General features: G+C 44.4%; 1 protein-coding gene across 1 annotated transcript; it reads left to right on the top strand.

The window, feature by feature from the left end:
- The first annotated feature begins 1,046 nt into the window (after positions 1-1,046).
- Positions 1,047-21,600, top strand: LOC136942811 (inactive phospholipase D5-like). Its single transcript, XM_067235806.1, has 10 exons — positions 1,047-1,156; positions 11,928-12,061; positions 16,043-16,229; positions 16,807-16,915; positions 17,185-17,312; positions 18,060-18,257; positions 19,518-19,654; positions 19,766-19,931; positions 20,082-20,172; positions 20,324-21,600. The coding sequence occupies exons 1-10, from the start codon at positions 1,151-1,153 to the stop codon at positions 20,638-20,640; spliced, it is 1,473 nt and encodes a 490-aa protein (XP_067091907.1). The 5' UTR covers positions 1,047-1,150; the 3' UTR covers positions 20,641-21,600.
- Positions 21,601-22,678: the final 1,078 nt, after the last annotated feature.

Genomic DNA, 22,678 nt, shown 5'->3' with positions numbered 1-22,678 from the left:
TGTCTTCAAGTGTGTCGGCCAAGGTCTCTGGTCTTTCCTCCTGACTCAGAGTGGTTGTGCCTATATCTGTCTGATAACAAGTGAGGACCATTCAGAACCGCACGGTTCCTTATCTGCCTAGATATTGAGTGGTCTGAATCTGCAGCTGCCTGCATCTCTTACGCACGCACACATGCATGCACACACATACAAGCTCTCTCTGATCTCTCCCTCTCTCTCTCCCTCTCTCTCTCTCTCTCTCTCTCTCTCTCTCTCTCGCTCTCTCTGTCAGACACACAAACGGCACAGCTCTCTCCTCATAGGAAGGGGGAGAGAGGGAGGAGCAGGGCAGGGCAGGGCAGCTCAGTATTGGACAGGATGCGGGAAGAGTGGAACGGAGCGCGGAGGGAGGCAGGGAGGCAGGGAGGGAGGGAGGGAGGGAGGGAGGGGTGTGATGGAGAAGGGGAGCGTCCGTCTCCTGTATCTTTCCATCTCTCTGTTTTTGGAAGTGCAGGGCGGGTGACAGAAGTGTGTGAAAAACAAAGAGAGAGAAAGCGATTGAGGCGGGACATTTACTACACACACTCGGAGGAGGGAGATGGTGTACAGTGAGGTAGACATTAAAAGGTGGGGAGGAAGCGAAGGTGAGACAAAGAGAGGGAGAGAGAAACATAGAAAGGGAAACGGGGGGGGGTTAAAAAAAGAGGGAGGGAGAGAGTGAACCAGAGAAGAAAAGTGTGTAACATAGTAAGACAGTAAAAGAGAGAAAGGGAGAGAGAGAGAGACAGAGAGTTATAAGAAGGTGAAGGAAGGAAGAGAGCGGAGAGAGTGTGAGACTGTGTGAGACAGAAGGTGGTAGTGAGAGATAGAGTGAAGGAGAGAAAGCGCGTGAGAGAGAAACAGAGGGAAGGACGGAGGGAGGGAGGCAGGAAGAGAGAGAGAGAGAGAGAGAGAGAGAGAGAGATAGCATCATGTCAGGGCTTAGTGTCTCCCTGTCGCTACACTTCACATCCTACCTCTCAGTTGGACTGTGTCCAGTGAGTGAGCGAGAGAACAGCAGCCAGTAAGAAGAGAAGTGTTTTACCTCCTCTGTGACTGACAGAGAGAGCAACTTCCCCTCCACACACACACACGTGTGCTTTTAAGAGGAGCATCGTCATAGAAGTTCACCATGAAGGTAAGTTCTGCTGAACTCCAGACAGGTTTGTGAGAGGAAGTTGATACTCTGGAGAGTGTCTACATGTCAGCAGCCAGGATGTATCTGCAGGTAGATAGCACTGGGCATCTGGCCAGCTGTATGCTCATGTTTTAGATTCCAGTCATGTTCAGCTGACCGTTTGACACTCTGAAAAGGTTTTGTGGATAAACAAAACCCTGAACAGCAGATCCAGATGAATGACTTGAGCTTGTAGACTTTATGTGTTTTGGTGCAAAGTTCTGGTCATCTTATGTGACTCGTAGGGCTGTGAGTCAGTTTGTGACGATGTTTGGTCTGTGTTATGACTGTGAGTGTAAACTAACACTAAGAAATTACTTAGTGTTAGTTTTGGCGGCTATCTAAGACCATCAGGCTGATTGATGATTTGCTGTGTTTTTGGAGGGAAACTCTGGCTTTTGAATAAGAAACAAGATAACTTCTCCTGACCTGATGGACTCCAGAAGATGAAATTAGCAGTCAGTTTTCAGTTGAACTGTTTTTCCTTAATAGAGACTTCTCAAAGACCTGACATTGGTGCATCAATTATTTCCATATATGTCTCTCCCCTTCAGACATACTGTTTAGGCAGGCTGGTTTGGGTGGTGTGTCAGAACAGGCTGTCAGACTTTCAAGGAGAAAAAAGGGTTATTGTGTAGTGTTTTTGACAACCTTGTCTTTGGCAAGTCACAGCTCACTTAGCAGTTTTGGAAGGGTTGGGGGAAGGGGGGGGGGGCAAAGTGCGTTTGTCCCTTATTTTTTCTTCTCCTCAAGGCTGTCACTCCTTTCAGCCTGGTTGCACAGAGCATGTCTGACACCCGGCGTGGTCAGCCAGAACCCAAAACCCCGAAGGGAGGGGACATGGACGCTCTTTATCCTTCTCACAAACAGTATCTGTATGCAGGGGCACACACACAACCACATGAATACACACACACACTCGCAGGAACACGGAGAGACTCTCGCTGAGCTAACAGAACAAAGCAAGCAGAAAGTCAGTTGGAAAAGGGGAGTCAAAACAGCTGGAGGGGTACCCATGGAAACCTAACCACTTATTCTAGGATGTATCGAATGAAACAGTCGATTTCATCAGTTATGTGGTGATAACAGTCTACTCGAGGGCTGTGGTTTCAGATTCTCATTTAGCTCTCTCACTGGCACCGTGTTTGTTTATTGCACGTGTGAGTGTTTGTTCTACTGTTCGTGACTGTTTGTGTTCATGTGTGTGTGTGTGTGTGTGTGTGTGTGTGTGTGTGTGTATTTGTGTGGACACACTGAAATTACAACAGCAGTCTTTCCCAGACCCCATGCTGAGATATAGGTCCCTGAGCAGAATTCTGTCCTATTTGCTGAATGTACAAAAAAGAAAAGGCAAAAAAAAGAAAATTCTGCAGATTGGTACATTTTAACACTATAGCACTTTAGCACGTTCTCATGTACATTCCCATGAGAGGGCTGACACATAATATAGACTGCAGTCTCAGTGGTGTACATGTCTCTAAAACAGCTGAAGATGGTAATTCTGCTGAAGTCATATTGATTGATGAGAAAGGTTCTGTTTAACATTCTAAACGCTTTCAGCAAAGACTGCGATGTTCAAAATAAGCAGTTTAAAGGGGTCCGTTTTGGCCAGGCCGTATCTTCCTCTTCTCATTAAACATCCCACATATCTCACACAGCTGCTAGATCACATTTCTGGTTGGTGGAGACACAAAGAGACAAAAGACTGGCCAGCCGCAGTATGGAGACACACCATCTATCACCTTCTCTGCTAACTGGCCCTAACCGAATAAAACAAATGCTAGCCCTCCAAAGATAATGAGATCCCAGCTACACAAACTGTCTGGTTTATACAGGCATTAATTACATCCCTGGATTAAATCACATGAGAGAGTTTTCCAGTAATACACAACATTAAATTGGTGTTGAACCTATGTAGAAACGCAATAGTAAATGCATTGTAATTAATATTGGTGGGTCAAGAACCAGTCACACATACTGTTAACAGAGACCTATGGATGTTCCACAGTAATCAATCACCTTGACATGTGTGTGTCACAGAGAATGTGGGTGTGGTTTGGAACCATCACCCTAATAGCTGAACGGCAGAGAGATGACAAATGTAGCTCTCAGATCTCATCCTGTCAAGCTCAGCCTCACAGTAAGAGACAACATAACGAGTCATCTATTTTCATTAATATTAACTTTCACAAGTAGCGGTTTCCAATCACAGTGTGTGAAGAAGCAGGTGATGTCACATGGGATCATATTAGGCATGGCTGTTTAGTCCATCTCTGCTAGGGTCAGGGGCTGCTCATGCTCTATTTAATTTGTCCCTGTGTGCACTTCCAGATGCAATTTCTCTCCAAACACATTACACGCACTCTGTGTGTGTAATGTGTTCCTGTGTCTGTCACTACCTTGATTTAGTTTGACAGTTGATTCATCTCTCACTCCCAACCAGGACAAGATTCACAAGAACACAGAAACACACACACACTCTTCATCACCCTCTCCTTTAAGAGGCTCCTGTCCCCCTGCCATAAAACAACACTGTTCTGGGAAACTTTCAATCACAAAGTCTGGAAATGTAAAAAAAAAAAAGTTGGACCAGCTACAAATCTTTGAGAAAGAGGTCAGTGACAAGGTTCTGGTGTTGAGCTGTAATTCATCTGCAGTGCCATTCTCCTCCTGTCTTGGAGAACGCAGTCTCCTTTCCTGAGGTTGCAAAGCTCTGCCCAGGACTGTGTTTTGTCCAAAGCTAAATGCAGTCCAGTATTGTAGCAATTCAAATACGAATGAAGGAATGACTGAATATTTCATATTTGTGTCATGCCACTTGGTGGCCCATCCCATATGGGAGAATATGCATACATGAATACACACTAACAGTCATACAAAAACAGTACAATAAAACACTGGTATTTTCTTATTCTGACATCAACTTCACTTTTCCTGTTTGGATTCTTCCTTGTAGGCTGTGACTGAATGTCGGTCTATGTGCCAGAATGCGATCATGTCCGTTGCTGTTTTGAGTTTAATGCTGCACTCACTGCCCTGTGGTTTCCCCATCCTGAAACACAACCCAACTGCTCCACATTAACATCATCTCATTTCACATTTTCAGCAAGGCAGACTCTCATATGTAAAATAGATATACTCCTTTGATCGATGGCCATGCCTTGGGTTATCCAATCTGCTGATGAAGATCTTTATGGATATTCTAAACCCCCACTGTAGAACTACAAAAGTAAAATAAGTGAGAGGAACGATATCCCTCCTGCACTAAAAAACATGCTCCTAATTGAATCTGTCTTTGTCTCTATCTTCTTTATTCTGCCTGGTCTTCTGTCTCCTAATGAAAGGACTAACTGAGCCTTGCAGCTTGTTGGGGGGAACACAGAGGAGCTGTTGGCAAGGCTTTAATGACACGTTCAGTTTGCAGGGGAGTGGGTTTGTGGGTATGGGTGGCTGGGGGTGCGTGTTTTTGAGTGTGTGTGTGTGTATGTGGGTGTGAATGTGTAGTCGTGTGTGTGTGTGTGTGTGTGTTTGGTATGCTGCGAAGGCTGCAGTGATGTGATCTTGCAGTTTACACCCTCAGCTCTAGCAGTGTAATTCTACATCCTGCTGATTCCATCTGATCTGGGGATACATGGGGGTTGTAGAACGTCTATAGGGTTGTAGGGGGGTCAGTTGTCTTACATGCCAGCACTGGATATGTATGGAGCCTCTCATGTTGTTCTAATGGAGATTTTATAGATTTATTGATCAAGGGAGGCTGGCTGAAATCAATGTGCTGGACTGCTGGGCTGAGTTGGGGGATCATGGGGGGGTGAGGTGGGAAAGCAGGTAGGCAGGAAGACAGAGAGGCTGGGAGGTAGGGATTGGTAGGATGGGAGGCTGTAAGGCAGGGAGACTGTTAGGCAGGGCAGATGGGAGGCAGGGAGGATGGGAGGCAGGGAAGATGGAAGAGGGAGGATGGGAGGCAGGGAGGATGTGAGAGGGAGGATGGGAGGCAGGGAGGATGGGAGGCAGGGAGGATGTGAGAGGGAGGATGGGAGGCAGAGAAGATGGGAGGCAGAGAGGATGGAAGGCAGACACGATGGGAGGCAGGGAGGATGGGAGGCAGGGAGGATGGGAGGCAGGGAGGATGGGAGGCAGGGAGGATGGGAGGCAGAGAGGATGGGAGGCAGGGAGGATGGGAGGCAGGGAGGATGGGAGGCAGGGAGGATGGGAGGCAGGGAGGCAGAGATCTCAACATGCTTCAGTAGAAAGATGCCTTCCCTGGGGGTCTCTTCCAGGGAGAGATACTGTGTGTGTGTGAGTGTGTGAGTGAGTGAGTGAGTGAGTGAGTGAGTGAGTGAGTGAGTGAGTGAGTGAGTGAGTGAGTGAGTGAGAGAGAGAGAGAGAGAGAGAGAGAGAGAGAGAGAGAGAGAGAGAGAGAGAGAGAGAGAGAGAGAGAGAGAGAGAGAGAGAGAGAGAGAGAGAGAGAGAGAGAGAGAGAGTGAGGGCGACAGAGAGAGAGCTCTGGCTGAAACTATGTTTGATTATAATTATTGTGCTTGGAATGTGAATTTGTACTCTATCAAGAATCATTCTGGATGCTTTGAATAAACAGAGTCTCAGCTGTTTGGCATTGACTCATCCCTCACTTCTCTCGTTTGCTGTCTGTCTTAATTTCTACTTTCTTTACCAATCCTGTCTCCTCTCGTGTCAGACATCACAGTTAGAGTTCATGATCTGTCCATCGCCACTGACACATACATCATAAACGATCACAATTAGAAACAAGAACTTCTTTACACAGGCATGGTACTTCTGCAATCTAACTTTCTCATTTAACTTCCTCCCTCCATCCCAACAAGTTTTTGCTGCAAGGCAAACACCAGCATTTGTCTTGAGAGGAAGACTTTGACCTTTTATGTGCCGAGGCGGTAATTGGAAAGGTCAGGTAAAAGGTCTTGGTAAACCTTCAGGAATGAGATCACAACCATGAAATACGGGACCTGACTGGTGTGAATATGTGTTGTGGATAGTGGATGTGGAAGATTGATTGATTTAGGTTATGTTTGCTTTTGTTTTGGCCATTACAATTACAAAAGGTCCCTGATTCCTTTAAGGAGACTTTAAGAACTCTTATGTCCAACAGCTGGGGACATTTAGGACGGATACACTGGAAATTCAATCAAGCATTGAAGGAAACGTTGAGTCTTGAATCCCAGACATTGAAGGTTTAAATCATTTGTCTGGTCTAACAGGTGTAATTGGCACCATCAATCACTTCTGATTCGCTAGGTCACATGGGAACTAGGGACCAATCAGAAGCAGCCAAGGTCTTCCAATGATTACAGGACGTTAGTCACAGTCATTGTCAGCTTGTTCATGCCTCTCTACCCCTCACCCATCAATAACAGTCTGGACAAGAACAGACAGGCTGCGTTTTAAGACGTTGCTGAATTGAATTTGTAAATGGCTTTTCAAAATGCTCAATGTTAAAAACACGCGCACACACACACACAAGATAACATGACATTGTGGAATAGCAAGAACTCATGCAACAGGACTCAATCGGAACAATAAAGAACAACCTTCATGGCCGAACCACAGGGGGAAGTATAGATGACTGTTACATCCCTTGCTGATTGGTGATAGATCTGCCAACATTGAACTCTCATCTGCAAATTGCTAACAGATTGAAACTGGGCTCGTCCATGCCCTGCTTAAGTGGTGAATGATAGAACATTCTGGAGAGAGGATTGTGGTGGGGTGGGGGGGTTGGGGGGGCTGAAAGCATGAAGACAGCAATGACAAACGTGTCTGTTGGGAGGCCAAGATGATGTAAACAACATCAGAAAGCCTTGTCGGGACTTGACATGGCTGAGGAGAGACAGGTACCATGGCAGAGCTGTGGATGGGATGATCATAGCTTTAGAGAACCTCTGACTGGGATTAAGACTCGGGCCTGAGAAGAGTGCTATGTCCCAGTGTAGGAGACTTGCATGATCGAGTGCATCGACGTGCTCCTCTAAAAAGCCTGGGACTCGTTTTGAAAGGGCAGTAGTGTGGAAGGAAAGGGCTATGGGACTGCAACCAGCAGCTAGGGGGACAGAGGAAACACAGACCTTGTTTAGTGTAAAGGTACCATGTGCCAACTCGTTGTTAGAAGTGTCAGAAATAAACAAAGGACATTTCAACCTGTCCAGGCTGAACGCAAACATCCTCTGATGGAAGACAGGTAGAGAAGCGGCTTTCGGAAGGAGGCTAGCCAAGACACTGGCTTTCCTTTCGAGAGCGACACTTGGAAATAAACATTCCGAGCTACACTCAAATGCTCCCTGAAATCCTTAGTCTGTTTGTTGATCATTCAATCAGCTTTTATGCATTTCATAGTGTCGGTAGTGTGCGAACATATTGACCTCACTTAGCATGAATGTTTGATGAATGAGCCTGTGACCGGGTTAGTCTTGCTTTGGAAGAGGAATATCAGGGCTTTTTATAAACATAGTCAACATTATCAAGCCACATATATAAAAATATATATTTTATAAGACATCCATCTACTTAACTATGAGAATTAAGGGTTTAAAAGCCTTTCAGTCAATTCAGTCAATGGCGTAAGATGTAAAACACAGACATCTAGCATCTTTATTAGGTAGAAAGAAACGTTGGAGGTTTAATGCAATACATATTCCTGTGGCAAGCGAAAAAGATGGACAATGAATTATCCATTGGTCGATGCACAGACGTGGTTTTTCTTTCTGAGATGGCATTCGTAAATGCCATTCGTGCTTCGTAAAGAGCCCTGAACTACACTGAATTTCAGATTAGCAGCTCAAATATCTTTGTTTTTCTTTTTAGTAAACATTTGTAACTGTTTCTTTTCACTTTTTACCAGTTCAGCGGTTTATCGTGGCTGTGGACCATATTTAATATACATTGTATTCCACCCCTTTTCTAACCTGCATCTTTAGATATCTATACACATAAGCCTGACCCAGCTTGGACTTCCTCCTCTCTTTTCATCACTGTTCGCTTCTCCTCCTTAGAGATGGAGAGATAAATGGAACCGTCTCCTCTCCCACATTGCTCCAAGACCATTTGTACTTGTCAAAGGGATAAGCTTGAGAAATGTGATATCCTAAACAGTACTCAAGAAACAGATTTAGCACCGCGAACTGCTACCTTCAAAGACTGTGAAACTGGAAAAGATTCTATTTCAGTCTTATTTATAATTCAGTATTTAATAAAACACTGTCTCTCCTAGATGTTCCACACCATTCATTTAAGACAGCTTGTGGACCTTTCCCCTGTCTCTCAGTCGAGTTTCTGTGTCACGGATTGACCTTGTGTGTTTAATTTCCACACACACCTTTTTGTAATAGTTCCACGCTCCTCTCTCACACATACGAGCATACACACATTTCTTTTATTTACAGAATGTTACTGGCAAGGAATTTTATCACCTCCGCGTTGAGTTCAGTATGGGTCCTTGCACCTTCAGCAGTGCAGCTGTCAGACGTGTGGTGCTAAGGGGCAAATCCTGATCTGCTAGATGCCAAGATGTCTCCAGGTCTCTTCTCTCTACCATCAATTAGGGGGAATGAACTGACATAATGGTGCATCAGAGACAGTGTGTGTGTGTGTGTGTGTGATGGGTGTGTGAATGTGTGTGTTCAGAGTGCTGAAGGTCACAGTGTGATATGACACATCTGTGAAAGATACATACACATGCACACGCGTGCTCACACACACACACACACACTTTCTGTTGCTAATCTGCGGATCTAGGCACAATTTAACACGATCAACAGCATGTATGTTAATGTTTGTGAGGACAGGTCAACATGGCGTTTTATGAGTAAACGTTCTCTGGGGTACGCTGAAGTGATGCAGAGATATTTTAGGTGACTGAATCTCAGCTACTGAACACTTGTGTGTGCCATCTGCTGTACCATACACAACAAGCCCAGTATAGAGAAACCATGTATCTTAGCTCTGTTTTTCGCTTACCTCAATTAGCTTGTTATGAAATGTGATTAACCCAGCGAAGGCTCCCTCATATTAAACTCTGGGTGGAGGAATTATCTGGCCTCGAGGGTGCTGGTGATGAATCTTAAAGTCAAACATCGTGCTCACTGTCTTGTAGGGAGTCAGGTGGCTGAGCGGTGACAGAATCGGGCTAGTAATCCGAAGGTTGCCAGTTCGATTACCGGTCATGCCAACTGACGCTGTGTCCTTGGGCAAGGCACTTCACCCTACTTGCCTCGGGGGAATGTCCCTGTACTTACTGGAAGTCGCTCTGGATAAGAGCGTCTGCTAAATGACTAAATGTAAATGTTGTAAAGTCTTGTTTCAAGTCCAACAACTCATCATTCCAAGCTGGGTAGAAAGCCCCCCCCCATGATCCCCTAACTCAGCACTAGTGTGACTGAAGCCTCCATGTTCCAGAATGGTTCTGGACCCTTGCCTTCAGTGAGCTGTGTATAGTGAGTGTCATTGAATGGCTGAAGTCAAATGAGCCCAGCTGTTCCCACCATCCTGTGTAACTGAATCTCCATCCACTACAAAGGGAAAAGGAAATCAGGCTGCGTCATGCATAATGTGCTCAAATGATTAGACCTCCCTTCAGCTCCTCTGAAAACCAGCCTGAACCAGCCTGTCGAAACATAGGTTATTTGTCATCGTTGCATCAAGACAATTAAGCTTTGTTTTTCTGTACATGTTAACATTCACATTGGAGCTGCAGTGCTATGAGACCTAACGGGAAGAAATAGCAGAGAATATACTGTGCCCACATCACTGTATATTTCTTTCTGCCTGTGGTGTTTCACAATTGCTATCCTCTGCCTCTCTGTCAAACAGCGTGGGTCCTTGGTAATCCGGAGCCTTGATAGAGGAGGGGAAATGAAAGTGTCGCTAATTGAGACTGTGCCATTTCCCTTCCGTTAATAACTCCCTGATTTGGCTAAGTTTTCCATCCTATTCTTTCAGCAGGTAACAACATTGACAGCAGTCGTTTAAATGTATAGGAGCAGCTTAATTCGAAGTGTATCCTAAATGTTCTTTAGCGTATAGTTTTGCTGTCAAAAATGTGACTGTTATTCCCGTTGTGTCCTCGGTTTGTTGCTTCGTTGGCAGGGACTATGAAACACTTTAGGCAGATAAAGCGTCTATCCTGCGCCAACTTCTCTCTTAGCTAACACGCTGCTGCAGACATAACTTTGTAACATTTCGGCCAACACTCAATCTTTTGTAAGGTGTTAGATATGACCTCTATCAAACACACGTCTCACTGCCTCAGATCCCTGCGTGTGTATCAGTCTGTCAAGGCTTGGCTTCCCCTTCACCTCTGTTCATCTGTCGGGCACCGCGCCAACCGACGTAAACTGTGCCAACAGCCCTTTCCACTGGGACTCCATGGAGCTTTTACAACAGACACTGAGCAGCTGTTGGGTTTCCTGTTCTGTGTGTATACATGGGGACTTTGGTTCGATGTAGACCGTCATGACATGTCCTTGGCATTTGTGCCAGGGTGTATGTTGATGCTCATGTGGCTGTATCAGTACAGACTGATGTTTGGTACAGAATAGGTAGGCTATGGGGAGGGTGGAAGGTTGTTGAGTGGGTGGCTGTTAGACAGACTCACTCCTGTAATTGGAGGGTCTATCGATCCATGGTCCTGTTCTGGTGTCATGTGACACTGGTCAAGTCTCAAGAGCACACTTTCACTCTGACCCCCTGGCTTCCTGTTCTGTGATGCACTGTAATCACACACTTCACACACACACACACACATATCCACGTGCTTCAAAGCTCATGCATAAATCACATGTACTTTGCACCTTGAAGGCAGAAATGCTGTAGTGGCATGGTGTTAGGAGGTCAGTGGTGCGTGGGATATCAAGCCTGTGAGAGTTGGCTGTGTCAATAGGCTCCAGTGTCCTAGTGTCATTAAGCATGGCTCCAACCATGCCATTTAAAAATATTTTGTATCGTTTTATAGAGAGGTTTGACATTTCTAATTAATTACTTAGCTCTGGGACGTCAATTTTACATTAAACAGACATGCAAAGCTTTTAAATTGCACAGTTACGGTCATGTGAAATTATTTTAGTCATAAATCTTCTCTGACACCTCTAAATTATGTCAATATTATTTATAGGTGTACACTGTCTGATTTGAATTTAAGCCTTGTTAATATCCATGAGACTTCTGGGACTCCAAACCAGAAGATGTCTCTGTCCACCGGATGTCTCTGTCTCTCTGTCTCTCTGTCTCTCTGTCTCTCTGTCTCTCTCTCTCTCTCTCTCTCTCCTGCTGAATTGGACAGGCCATTTGTTACCTTTCAGATTGGGGTTGCCATGACCTCTACCCTTTGGATCCAGCCCAATTATGTCAGGGAAGGGGCTAAAAATACCAGTTTGTTGTGGGTTCTCATGCTGCATACGGAAAAACATATAATGTTGGTAAAATGGAGCCAAGCAAAGATGACTTCAGATTGTCTAGAAATATCTCTGAAGCAAGGAAAAATGATATATCTTCAGAGTCACTTCCATAGTATTGCAAATTGTTGTGTCCAAAATCCCCAAGGTAAATTATCTTACAATCAGTTTATATTTTGCTGATCTTTGCAATAAATGGTGCTAGACTAAGGCATGGGGAACGGGCTAGGGAGGCCGAGGGGTAAGGCGGGGGGACGGAGTGAAAATAACCATGTAGGCATTTAACAATGTGTTGTTCCTCTGTCTTGCAGTCTCAGCAGAAATGCATTGTGATCTTTGCACTGGTGTGCTGCTTCGCCATCCTCTTAGCCCTCATCTTCTCAGCAGTGGACCTGTGGGGCGACGAGGACGGCATCACAGAGGAGAACTGTAACAGGAACTGCAGGTGAGGTCTGCAGAAAACAACACTGTCTTCTTACACCCCAAAAGCTGCTGTGTTAAGTTATGCGATCTGTGTTCATCCATCGTGAAAAACAAAGCTCACGTGGAGGTAAGGGCCCAGGTTTGCTACTGAGGTCAAGTGCCTTGCGTGATGGGGATGTGTGTGATGTGTGTTGTTGTGAGATTGTTGTGGTGGGGAGGGATGAGGCTGGTTATTGCTGAGCTGTTCCCCCTCCCTTTCTCCCAATCTCTTTCTCCCTCCCAATCTTTCTCCCTCCCTCTCTCAACTTATATTATCCTCCACATCCATTACAGCCAAGGCTCTAGTTGCCTGTTACCAGGCTCTCTGTCTCTGGTTCTACCCTTCAGAGCAATCTGTCCAACATCACTCTGCCCCAATGAAGGCTGGAAATTTAATTCCAACTTGTAAAGTCAAAATTGATTCTTCTCTCAATGGGTACCCTTAGGCTTTGGGTGGAGATGCAGGGGGTAAGTGACACAGTGAGAGAAAAAGAGAGAGAGGGGATAGAGTGGGGTAAGAAAAAGAGAGAAGGAGAGAGAGGGAGAGAGGGGAGAGAGATGGGAGAGAGAAACAAAGAGAGAGAGAGAGAGAGAGAGAGAGAGAGAGAGAGAGAGAGAGAGAGAGAGAGAGAGAGAGAGAGAGAGAGAGAGAGAGAAGGGAGAGACACACACCTCTAAATGGGTCAATGTACTGTCCTGAAGTGGTATCAGTAGTGGAGTGGCAGAGTCATTTCTCTCCCTAACTTCACACAGGAAAACTCCTCCTGTCATAATGTGCCTTTACTTTCAGTCACAGATTAGGATTTTGTGATGCAGATTTTTCTTTTCATCAAGGATTCTCTAGAGAAAGCTGTAAGTAAGATGAGGAGGTTGTATGTACTGTAAATACAGAACTCCATCGAGGGATTTGCCAGTATATAGAAGGCTACTGTGTAGGGGTGAACACTGTTGAACACTGTTTTCATTCCATGTGAACCTTCAGATTTTACGGGAGACACTGGTACTCCAGGGAACGTCTTGTTAGACCATACACACATAGCTTGGGACAGAGGCCTACAATAAATAAATATTTCTTACCTCATACCTGTTACACCTAACTCACCCAGTCACACACTGTATTATTCAGAACACACATTCAGCAGTTACATAGAAGATTGTAAATGATAAATCAAACAGGGGCCTGTACTCATTTATCATGGATCATTAACCATATTGTTTTCCAATACATGAGTCTATAAGAAATTCTACCAGATCAGTTTAAATGCATCCAAAGAACTATGTGATGGATGTCTCTTGGCCATACAGCTCAGTGCTCAGGATTAGATGTCAGATAAGAAGGTTGGTATTGATTCAGAACTAGGTAGCTGAAAGCAGGAAACCGAATACTCCAATATGTGTGGATGGAGAGCTAGAAACACCAGTAGGCACAGGTTTGCACACTTTTTCTATGTTACGATCACAGACTTGAATAACACATTCTCAACATGTTCTCAAGGCTGTCATTACCTGGGATCCATCTAACATGTTTCACAAGAACATGGAGTGGTTCATGAATAAAGCTGTGCCATCGATGATAAGCCCAGACCCCTGTTCTGTCCACTCAGATCATTATTCTAGAACCCAAGCAGAGATCTGGATGGATGGTGTGTAGGGATGCTACAGCCACGACTGTATAACTCACCAGAAGGCCCGGGCTGGGCCAGGATATATCCAGTGTCAAAACCTGACACCGCTCCACTATATTTCTGAAAATGATCTCCTATCCTTTACTGTCTCTGTATCTGCAGCTGAGTTATTACTCTGTCAAGCAGTAAAGAACACATTTGGAATCATGAAAACAATGCACAACAACACATTGTCCTTCTGTCTCATTTGCATACTCCCCGGAACGTACTTTATTGGGTTCTCATTTAGAAGGCATGAAAACACCACCATCAATTCTTGGCATCTCTACTCACCCATGGGGACACTTATAGTCCCTTGGAGGCCATGAGAATAGTTTCCACTATTCAACATGCCACTGAGCTGCATCCTGGTTAGAGAGCCTGCCCACACCGATTCAACACCACACACACTCTGCCCATCACCTGTCTTATGAGGACTTAATGGAGGCTACGCAGCAACTGTTTATAGGAGGATGTGATCGACTACAGAGAGTAAACTGTGGGGAAATCACCTTGTCTGGCAGAAGAGTGGGAGGAAATCTATTGTCATTCCACTGACAAGAAAAGTTTTAGATTTGGGTTGAAGGAGAAAAATGTCTTCTCCAGCAGCGTGGTGTGAGGCGCCGGGAGGGAACCACACCCTGACTGCACGCAGGACAGAAGAAGAAGGTTCACTGATTGTTCACGAATCAATGAATTCCCTCTGGAATCCTACGTCCGATTCTCACTTATAAACCTGTTCTCTTTTGGTTAACAACCCCAAGCCCCCATGCATCATATCCCTGGGAAAATGGATTGTGTTCCTTTATCTGAATAGGATTACCTCCCCCTCCTCCACCAATACCATTGACATGTTTTTTTATGTCACCTTATTGTTTAGCCCCTAATTTTTACATCTGTGCAGTTTCAATAGAACACGTAGAAGCCTTGTCCTAGTTAATGCTCTGTCTTTCCTGCTTTTCCAAATGAAGCAGAATGCATTGTGGGACTGTAAATCTTTGTTGTAATCTTGTCAAATCCATCTTTATATTGGGCCCATGCTAGGCTTCCCTTGTCAGGCTACTTAATTTTAAGCAACAAGAATAAATCCAGTACTGCATGTTAGGGATGCCAAGTTGATTTCCCAAATCTCTAATCCCATCCCCAATCCTAAAATACGTCAATATGAATAATCTATTCCCAGACGTTCCATCTCCACTCTTGTCAGGTTTGTTTCACATATAGGAAGAAACAGCATTTCATCCATGCAATGTCTGAATCAGCCAGTCAGTAAATTGATCCCCGCAGCCTACAGCGTTCACCAATCACTTTACTCCCAGCTCCTCTGCTTCATATGATTTAGCATGTTTTCACTCCCGTATCGAGCCTGCTCTCAGCATGAAGAATGTGGCACAGCCCCTGGATCAGAATGAATCAATTGCGGGCTGGATACAGCAGTGAGCATTCAGGCTTGATAATAGCATGCTGGCTGTCTGAAACACTTGGTTGTCACGGTAAATCCAACATGTTTATGGTGTTCTTACCAATCTTGCTGATCCATAAGGGCCTGAAAAACACCTCTATTACCTTAATGACATGATGCCTGGACCGAACATCTAAGCGTTCCCCTCAGAGGGCCTCATGGCTTCAGTAGTACAGACGCAGCATGCTCCTGCTGTTTATGAAATGGATACACGGTATAGCTTCATAGGGAATTCAAAGCTGATTAAATTCCAACTCACAGGTGCCTGTTCACATATCAAAGTGGCACTGCAAACATTAAGGCAGGCCTCGTATTCACCAGGGCTTGTGCGTGCTGTGCATACAGTTTTTAATGTATGTACTGCAAGACACACAGAAGTTATCGCCCAAATGTTTAAATGGAGTGTGTTTTCCCAACCTATTTGCTGAGAAGGGAAGCCATAGGTGAAAGTGTATTAGAATGACCTCCTTTACACTGTATGTAATCTCAAGGCCATTACCCACGTTCTTAATGGCACTGTAGATAATAAGAGAATATATAATTGGTTATTTTCGACTAAAACTGCACTGCAATGTGTGCTACAGTTTTTCATTATTTTTTATTATTTTTTTCTTTAATAGACCGTCTCCTGCTTTTCAGCTTTCAATTTACAACCCTGAGAAAAAGCCATTTGTCTTTATGAAAGGCACAGTGCTACAATTTAAGCATTGAGTTGAGTTAATTAAATTGCCATTAGTTTGTGACAAAAACATCTCAACACAAAGACGTTGGGCCTGTCAGAGAAAACTAATCACTGTTGATGCAGCAAAAACATGTCTATAGTATTGTTTTCCAACAGGGTTGTGCTTGTGGAGAACATTCCAGAAGACATCTCCTTCTTGGACAATGGCACAGCACACGTGCCTCTCTCGGTGGGGCTCCACAACCTGCTGAACCTGGCCACTCGCTCTGTGGAGATCGTCTCACCTCAGTGGGCCCTCAACACCTCAGACTATGAATCCAGTTTCCTCCCCTCAGCCAGGCAGGTGAGACTACGCTGTGGGAACAATCATCTCCAAGATATGGAATTGTTCTATTTTTTACCCAAGGTAGCTAGATACAAAGGTTTATGGAGAAGCCAATCTCATACATTACCAAACAGCTTGCAGCCATGGACAAGTAGGCCTAGTGAAATATCACTGCTTTTTACTGAGGATAGCTCAAATTACACTTGGTTTTGGCTGAATGAAGGTTTTGGACAACCTCCGTCTCTCCTTTGACAGAGCTGTATGTGTCTGTGTGTGTTTCATTAGTGAAGCTGGGATGTGTCTGGTCTAATGGCTCCGTATGGCAGTGCTCTTTGGGGGCTGCAGTCTGGGCAGATCTAATCACTGGAGCCGGCGGCAATTGTCTCTAGCATGCCTCAGAAAGAAACCATGGGTTTAAGGTATAACAATAGAATGGGGACCAGAGAGTTAAACAATATTGCAGACTGCAGATTGTACGTTCATTGGTTTGGGTGTGTGTGTGCCAGCCTGTGCATGTCTTCGCCAGCCAGCTGGCTAGCGACTACCATATTGCTAAATGTAATTTGAACCAAATGGCTAATGTGGTTTCTTTCAGGGTCGAGCTCTGCTGTACAAACTGCTGGGTCTAAAGGCTAAGAAGGTCAACCTGAAGATAGCTAGTGGGATGATTGAGTCAGCCGAGCTGAAGAGTCTTGATCGACACAGTGAGTCATTGCAACAGATAGCCCGTTGTATGTAATAGATCCAATCTCATGACAATGTTGCATTGAATCTCCTATCTCTCTGCTTCTACCCATCCACCACTCACTGCTTCCACCCCTCCACCTCTCGCTGCCTCCACCCCTCCACCTCTCACTGCCTCCACCTCTCACTGCCTCCACCCCTTCACCTCTCACTGCCTCCACCCCTCCACCTCTCACTGCCTCCACCCCTCACTGCCTCCACCCCTCCTCATTCTCTCTTCCTTCTCCAGGTGCAGACGTTCACTACGTAAACATGACGACCCTAACCAGAGGGCAGCTCCGCTCCTCCTTCTGGGTGGTGGACAGGAAGCACATGTACATCGGCAGTGGCAGCATGGACTGGCGCTCCCTGGCCACGGTACCTAGATACATCTGACCCAGTTCAGCAAACACACACACACACAGACAACACACTCTCACAGGATACTCAAACAAGCAGAAATAATACAACAGCAACTTGAGTTTATGTTTGATGAAAAATATGCCAACCCAATAGGAGAGCGAGAAAGGAAACTGCTGATTTAATTGAGTGTGAACGCAATGAGAATATTTTTAGTGGTTCATTAATCTCAGACCCCTTTCTGTGTACCTGGCCTGACCCTGTCTATCTGTTATCCCTTTCTGAAATATATTGCGTTTCATACAAATTCTGTTGGTGTTTTTCGGAGAAACATTTCTTTGAAATGGAAATATAAGAGAGGAGAGAGAGAGAGAGAGAGAGAGAGAGAGAGAGAGAGAGAGAGAGAGAGAGAGAGAGAGAGAGAGAGAGAGAGAGAGAGAGAGAGAGAGAGAGAGAGAGTGGAAAGAACAAGTGCTGTGGATTCTCACTTCCTGGGGGTTGCTGTGGCATCGGGAAAGGCCTCGTAATTGGATGAGCCAGGAGCGCTGCTTCGTGTAGTTCAGGGATACGTACGGAAGGAGAGGAGAGGAGGAGGGGGATGAGAGGAGAATTAAGGGAGGAGAGGGTGTCCAAGACAGGGGAGAAAGGTAGAGGGAGAGAGAGAGAGAGAGAGAGAGAAGAGGCCTTGTCAGTGGGAAATGCTCTGATCTAATTCATTCATGATCCAACTTGGATATTGACTGATGTTGTTTTGGAATCTATCAGAGGAAGGAGCTGGGTATCATCATCTATGACTGCAGCTGTCTAGCCCTGGATCTCCACAGGGTGTTCAACCTGTACTGGCAGCTGCAGTACAAGGAATTCATCCCCTCAATCTGGTCCAAGAGGCTGTACGCTCTGTACAACAAAGATGAGAAACTCTCCCTTCTCCTCAACAATACCAAGGCTGAGATCTACGTCTCTGTGAGTGGCTCACCCTTTATCCTCCAGTATAATTATTTATGATTTTTTTTACATTTTTACATTCAAATGATCCCACTGTAGCAAAAAATATATCTCACACATGGTAGATAATATTAATAAAACTAAGATAACAACTGTCTGTATCATTAAAATGGTGGAGATATTTGCATAGCCACATGAACCTTGCCGGTTTTAGCTTTTTATTTGCTCTGATAAGAATTAAATCTCTGTAACATCCTACCAGAGCTGTCATCATTTTTATAAGAGGTGTCAGGAAAATAAAAATCTATTTTGCAGGCCTGCTCACAATAAGCAAGGTCCTTGCTGTGTAGGAACGTTGGCAATAGATGACTGATGTCACAGGCTTCAGTAGGAAACATATGCTTGGAGGGTGTAAATGTTGCTTGGCCATCAGCAGTCGATGAACATCTCTAAATCCCTGGGAATACCTTCATCATTCCATGGATCGATAGCAAATAGCATCCTGTCTTCCATCATGGATCTCATCTCACACACCCTCTATGTCTCACAGATGGAGTGGGTATATGAAGTACTGTTGTGTTCTTACAGAAACACAGACACACAAACATGTAAACACGCGCCCACACATAATCACACATAAACCACACCTCATCTGACACAACAAAAAACAAATTCCAAGCGCACACTGAAAAGCCCTCCACTCCTTATTAATCTAGTAAGGCAATTCTTGGACAAGGAAAGACAAAGAGATTAAAATAAATAACACAGGCTCGGTTCCTGGGAGAGACACTGCAGAAAGCATGTGGTAAGAATACTAATGAATCTGAAGAAGTTTGTAAATTCAGAGAGGTGATGATACAGATATCAATCTAAAAGAGGGAGATGTTGATGAGGATGAAGATAGCAATGGCGTGGCGATGAAAACAAATAGGGAGTCAGGTGGCTGAGCCGTGAGGGAATCGGGCTAGTAATCCGAAGTTTGCCAGTTCGATTCCCGGCCGTGCCAAATGACGTTGTGTCCTTGGGCAAGGCACAAGGCACTTGCCCAAGGAAGGCACTTACTTACTGTAAGTCGCTCTGGATAAGAGCGTCTGCTAAATGACTAAATGTAAATGTAAAGTGCAGCCACGTCAACAAAACAAATTGAATTTCACTCATGCGATAGCACTGGCAATGCTAGGGTTTCGCTTTGACCCCAGATTAACCCTTTTCTTGATTTAATTTACATGATTGTCAAACTGAATATAATCCACCTGCTGTGTGACTGTGTGCTTCCAGACCTCCCCGGAGGTTCTGTGTCCTAAGGACAGGACCAGAGATCTGGAGGCCATCTCCAGAGTCATCCAGGAGGCTAGAAAGTTCATCTACATCTCCATAACAGACTACTTGCCACTCATCAACACCAACCCACAGAGGTCAGTGAGAGGTTTAAAGACAAACACACACACACACTGGCACACATCTATGCCAACACACACACTGACACACAATACACAAACAATGAGGCCCTTTCCTGTCCCTGGTAGGTATTGGTCCCGTATAGACGGGATGGTGAGAGAGGCGTTGATCTTAAGGAACGTCAGAGTACGTCTGCTGGTCAGCTGTTGGGAGCAGACTCACCCCCTGACCTTCAACTTTGTCTGGTCTCTGAAGACTCTGTGCATGCAGCAGACCAACTGTTCACTGGAGGTGGTGAGTTCATGACTCAGACCAGACTCAAACCCAACACACCTGCACACACTCTTACCCGGATACCCGAACCATCAGACTGCCAACTGTTCTTCTGTCCTGTTAAATTCCATTCACGTCTTGATGTGTCTCTGTGTTCCTCACTCTGTGTAGAAGTTCTTCAGTCCAAGTCAGCAGTGGGATGGAACAGTACGTGGAATCAACCACAACAGGTTCATGGTCACAGACAAGGCTGTGTACATAGGTAAGCCCAACTCTCAGTAAGTTTGATCAATACAGTATTTTTGCCACCGTAAACTAGGGGATAACATTGATTGTTTAACTGGTCAAATACCAGCTGGTCTCAATGGCTTATCCTTCAGGGTTGTTTACATACATCTCTTGTCCCCATATAGGAAACTTGGACTGGGTGGGTAACGAGTTTGCCTTCAATGGGGGGGCGGGGATGGTGATAAATCAAGAAGAAGGTATGGAGCAGAAGAACTTAACAATAGTGGACCAGATAAGGGCAACATTCGACAGGGACTGGTATTCCCAGTATACCAGGACTCTACAGTCCAATAAGATCCCTGTCTGCAACAAGCATCAAATCAACCGGTTAGCACCACTCAAAGCTATCCAGATTCCAACCGACAATGGAATGGCATTTCTTGGAGCCAGCCAATCAATGGAGAGCAGTGGGAGTAGAAAGAGCTCCAATGGCTCTCTGTGACCATGAGGGATCCAAGGAACAGTTTCCTTACCCATGGTATTGTTTTTAGCATTGGAGGGAGACCTATAAGGAAGGCGTTGCTGAAAGTGACATTTGGAAAATAGCATTGAAGCGTCTGTTAAAGCTTTGGGCCAGAGTGGATTTCAAAGAAAGAGGAATGGGACTCTTTAAAACACCAACATAGAAAGAAGACACTGGTCATGAAATATGTCTGTCAACCCATCTGTTTATAATATATGTGTTTCCTATTAACGGCCAACCCCTGGATGAGAAATGGTGGACCTCATTGATTACAAATAATTGTTTAACATGATTTCATACATTTTAACAGTAATGACATTCATTACTTTTAACCTTTTAATATGACTTACAACCGTGTGTGTGTGTGTTTGGAAATCCTTCATTAAGTTTTACTCCAAAATTGTTTACACAGCGTGTGTGTGGAATGGAATTTATGATCAGAAAAAAATCTGTTGCTTAAAGCTATACAGAAAATGCTGTTATTCTTTCACTGTATCCACACTAGCATACCCAGTAGAATGTATAGTAATGTATCACTTAATCGTAAACACTTACGATTCTGAGTTATGAGTATGCTACTGTGAATATATGAGCACTGGAGATCAGGTGTGGGTTGTGCTGGCCAATGAATGTTCTCTCTATAATCTACTCAGCACAGCCCTCTCTTTATCTCTAAGGCCTCTCCAACCTCCTCAGCCAAGTCCCAATGACCTGGTCCCATCTGTTTGGTCCCAACAGCTGATCAAACAAACTAATGGGAAAATAATAAGAGATGGTTATTATGATGCCATGACCTCATCTGGCCCACAAGTGTTGGCATCTAGGTTACTTTAGATTTCTCTACAGGCTCTCTACATATATGCAGGCTAAAATTTATTTTCTTCAATGCATATTTTGTCTTGTATGTTAATTTTGGTGTAAATTGATTTAGAGTACCGATTTTTTTTTGTTGTAAATACCTCTAATCCAAAGGGACAACTGTAGCTCAGTTATGCATGAATAGTTGGAGTGGGCTTCGGTTGATCAAATCAATGCAATGAATGTTTCATTAGACCTTGATACCATTGCCAGTTTGGCAAAGGACAAGGTCTGCAATGTGAGAATAACACAGTGGTTAACATGGCAGTTCCAGATTCACAGTTTCCATGTCAGCACTTGCAATTCACAGGTTCAGATTTTAAACCGAATTGTTCTGCAATTACTAGTAGATGATGTTATACTCAAATGTACCATTTTTGGTGTCTAAATAGACAAACGATACACACGATACTTGAACATTTAATGCGTTGAGCAGTCTGTTCAAGAACGGTTGTGTCATTGTATAGTCACTAACTAGCCCACTGATGTTTCTACTTTTTACCTTCAAATAGGCAGTATCTTTCACTAACTCTACTCCACCAACAATGTGTCATTGTGGCCTCCAACATCACCATAGAAGAAGAGAGCAAACCCTACTAGGGTGTAGCCCAGACATCCCACCATTACATCTACACACGGCTGATTACTGACTATTGCCCTCTAGTGTTGGACAGAGAAAAGTGTCTGCCTTAAAATCACATCACACATTACACAAGCAGACATGCACACACATACATTAAACAGATATTATCCTTGTTCCTGGCACTTTTCCGTATTAATTACGTTTTATTTTCTATTACTGATTTGTGGTCAAGCTTACTTTGACCAGCCCCACAGTGTGATAATCCTGTCAGTTCAGACAGGTTTTTTCTATTTATTTATATATTTATTTTCTCTTGAACATTGTTCACAGACTGCCACCTGTGGGACAGTATGTGCCTGACGCAAAAACCCTTACTTCATGTACAACGTGGATACAATAGGCTTTTTAAAGCCAAGCATTACAGACCTAGGAGTATACACTATACAAACTGCTTTTGTGTATTCTTTATTTTGCAGAGTTTTGGCATGCCCACTAATTGCATGCACTGCCTTTATGAGCTATATATGATAGGCCAAACCGTCTACCAACATTGTAATATGTATATTTAAGAAACAC

This window comes from Osmerus mordax, chromosome 5 (genome assembly GCF_038355195.1).
Source record: "Osmerus mordax isolate fOsmMor3 chromosome 5, fOsmMor3.pri, whole genome shotgun sequence".
Taxonomy (NCBI): domain Eukaryota; kingdom Metazoa; phylum Chordata; class Actinopteri; order Osmeriformes; family Osmeridae; genus Osmerus; species Osmerus mordax.
Note: the sequence above shows the minus strand (reverse complement) of the source record. Positions and strands in the feature narration are given on the sequence as shown.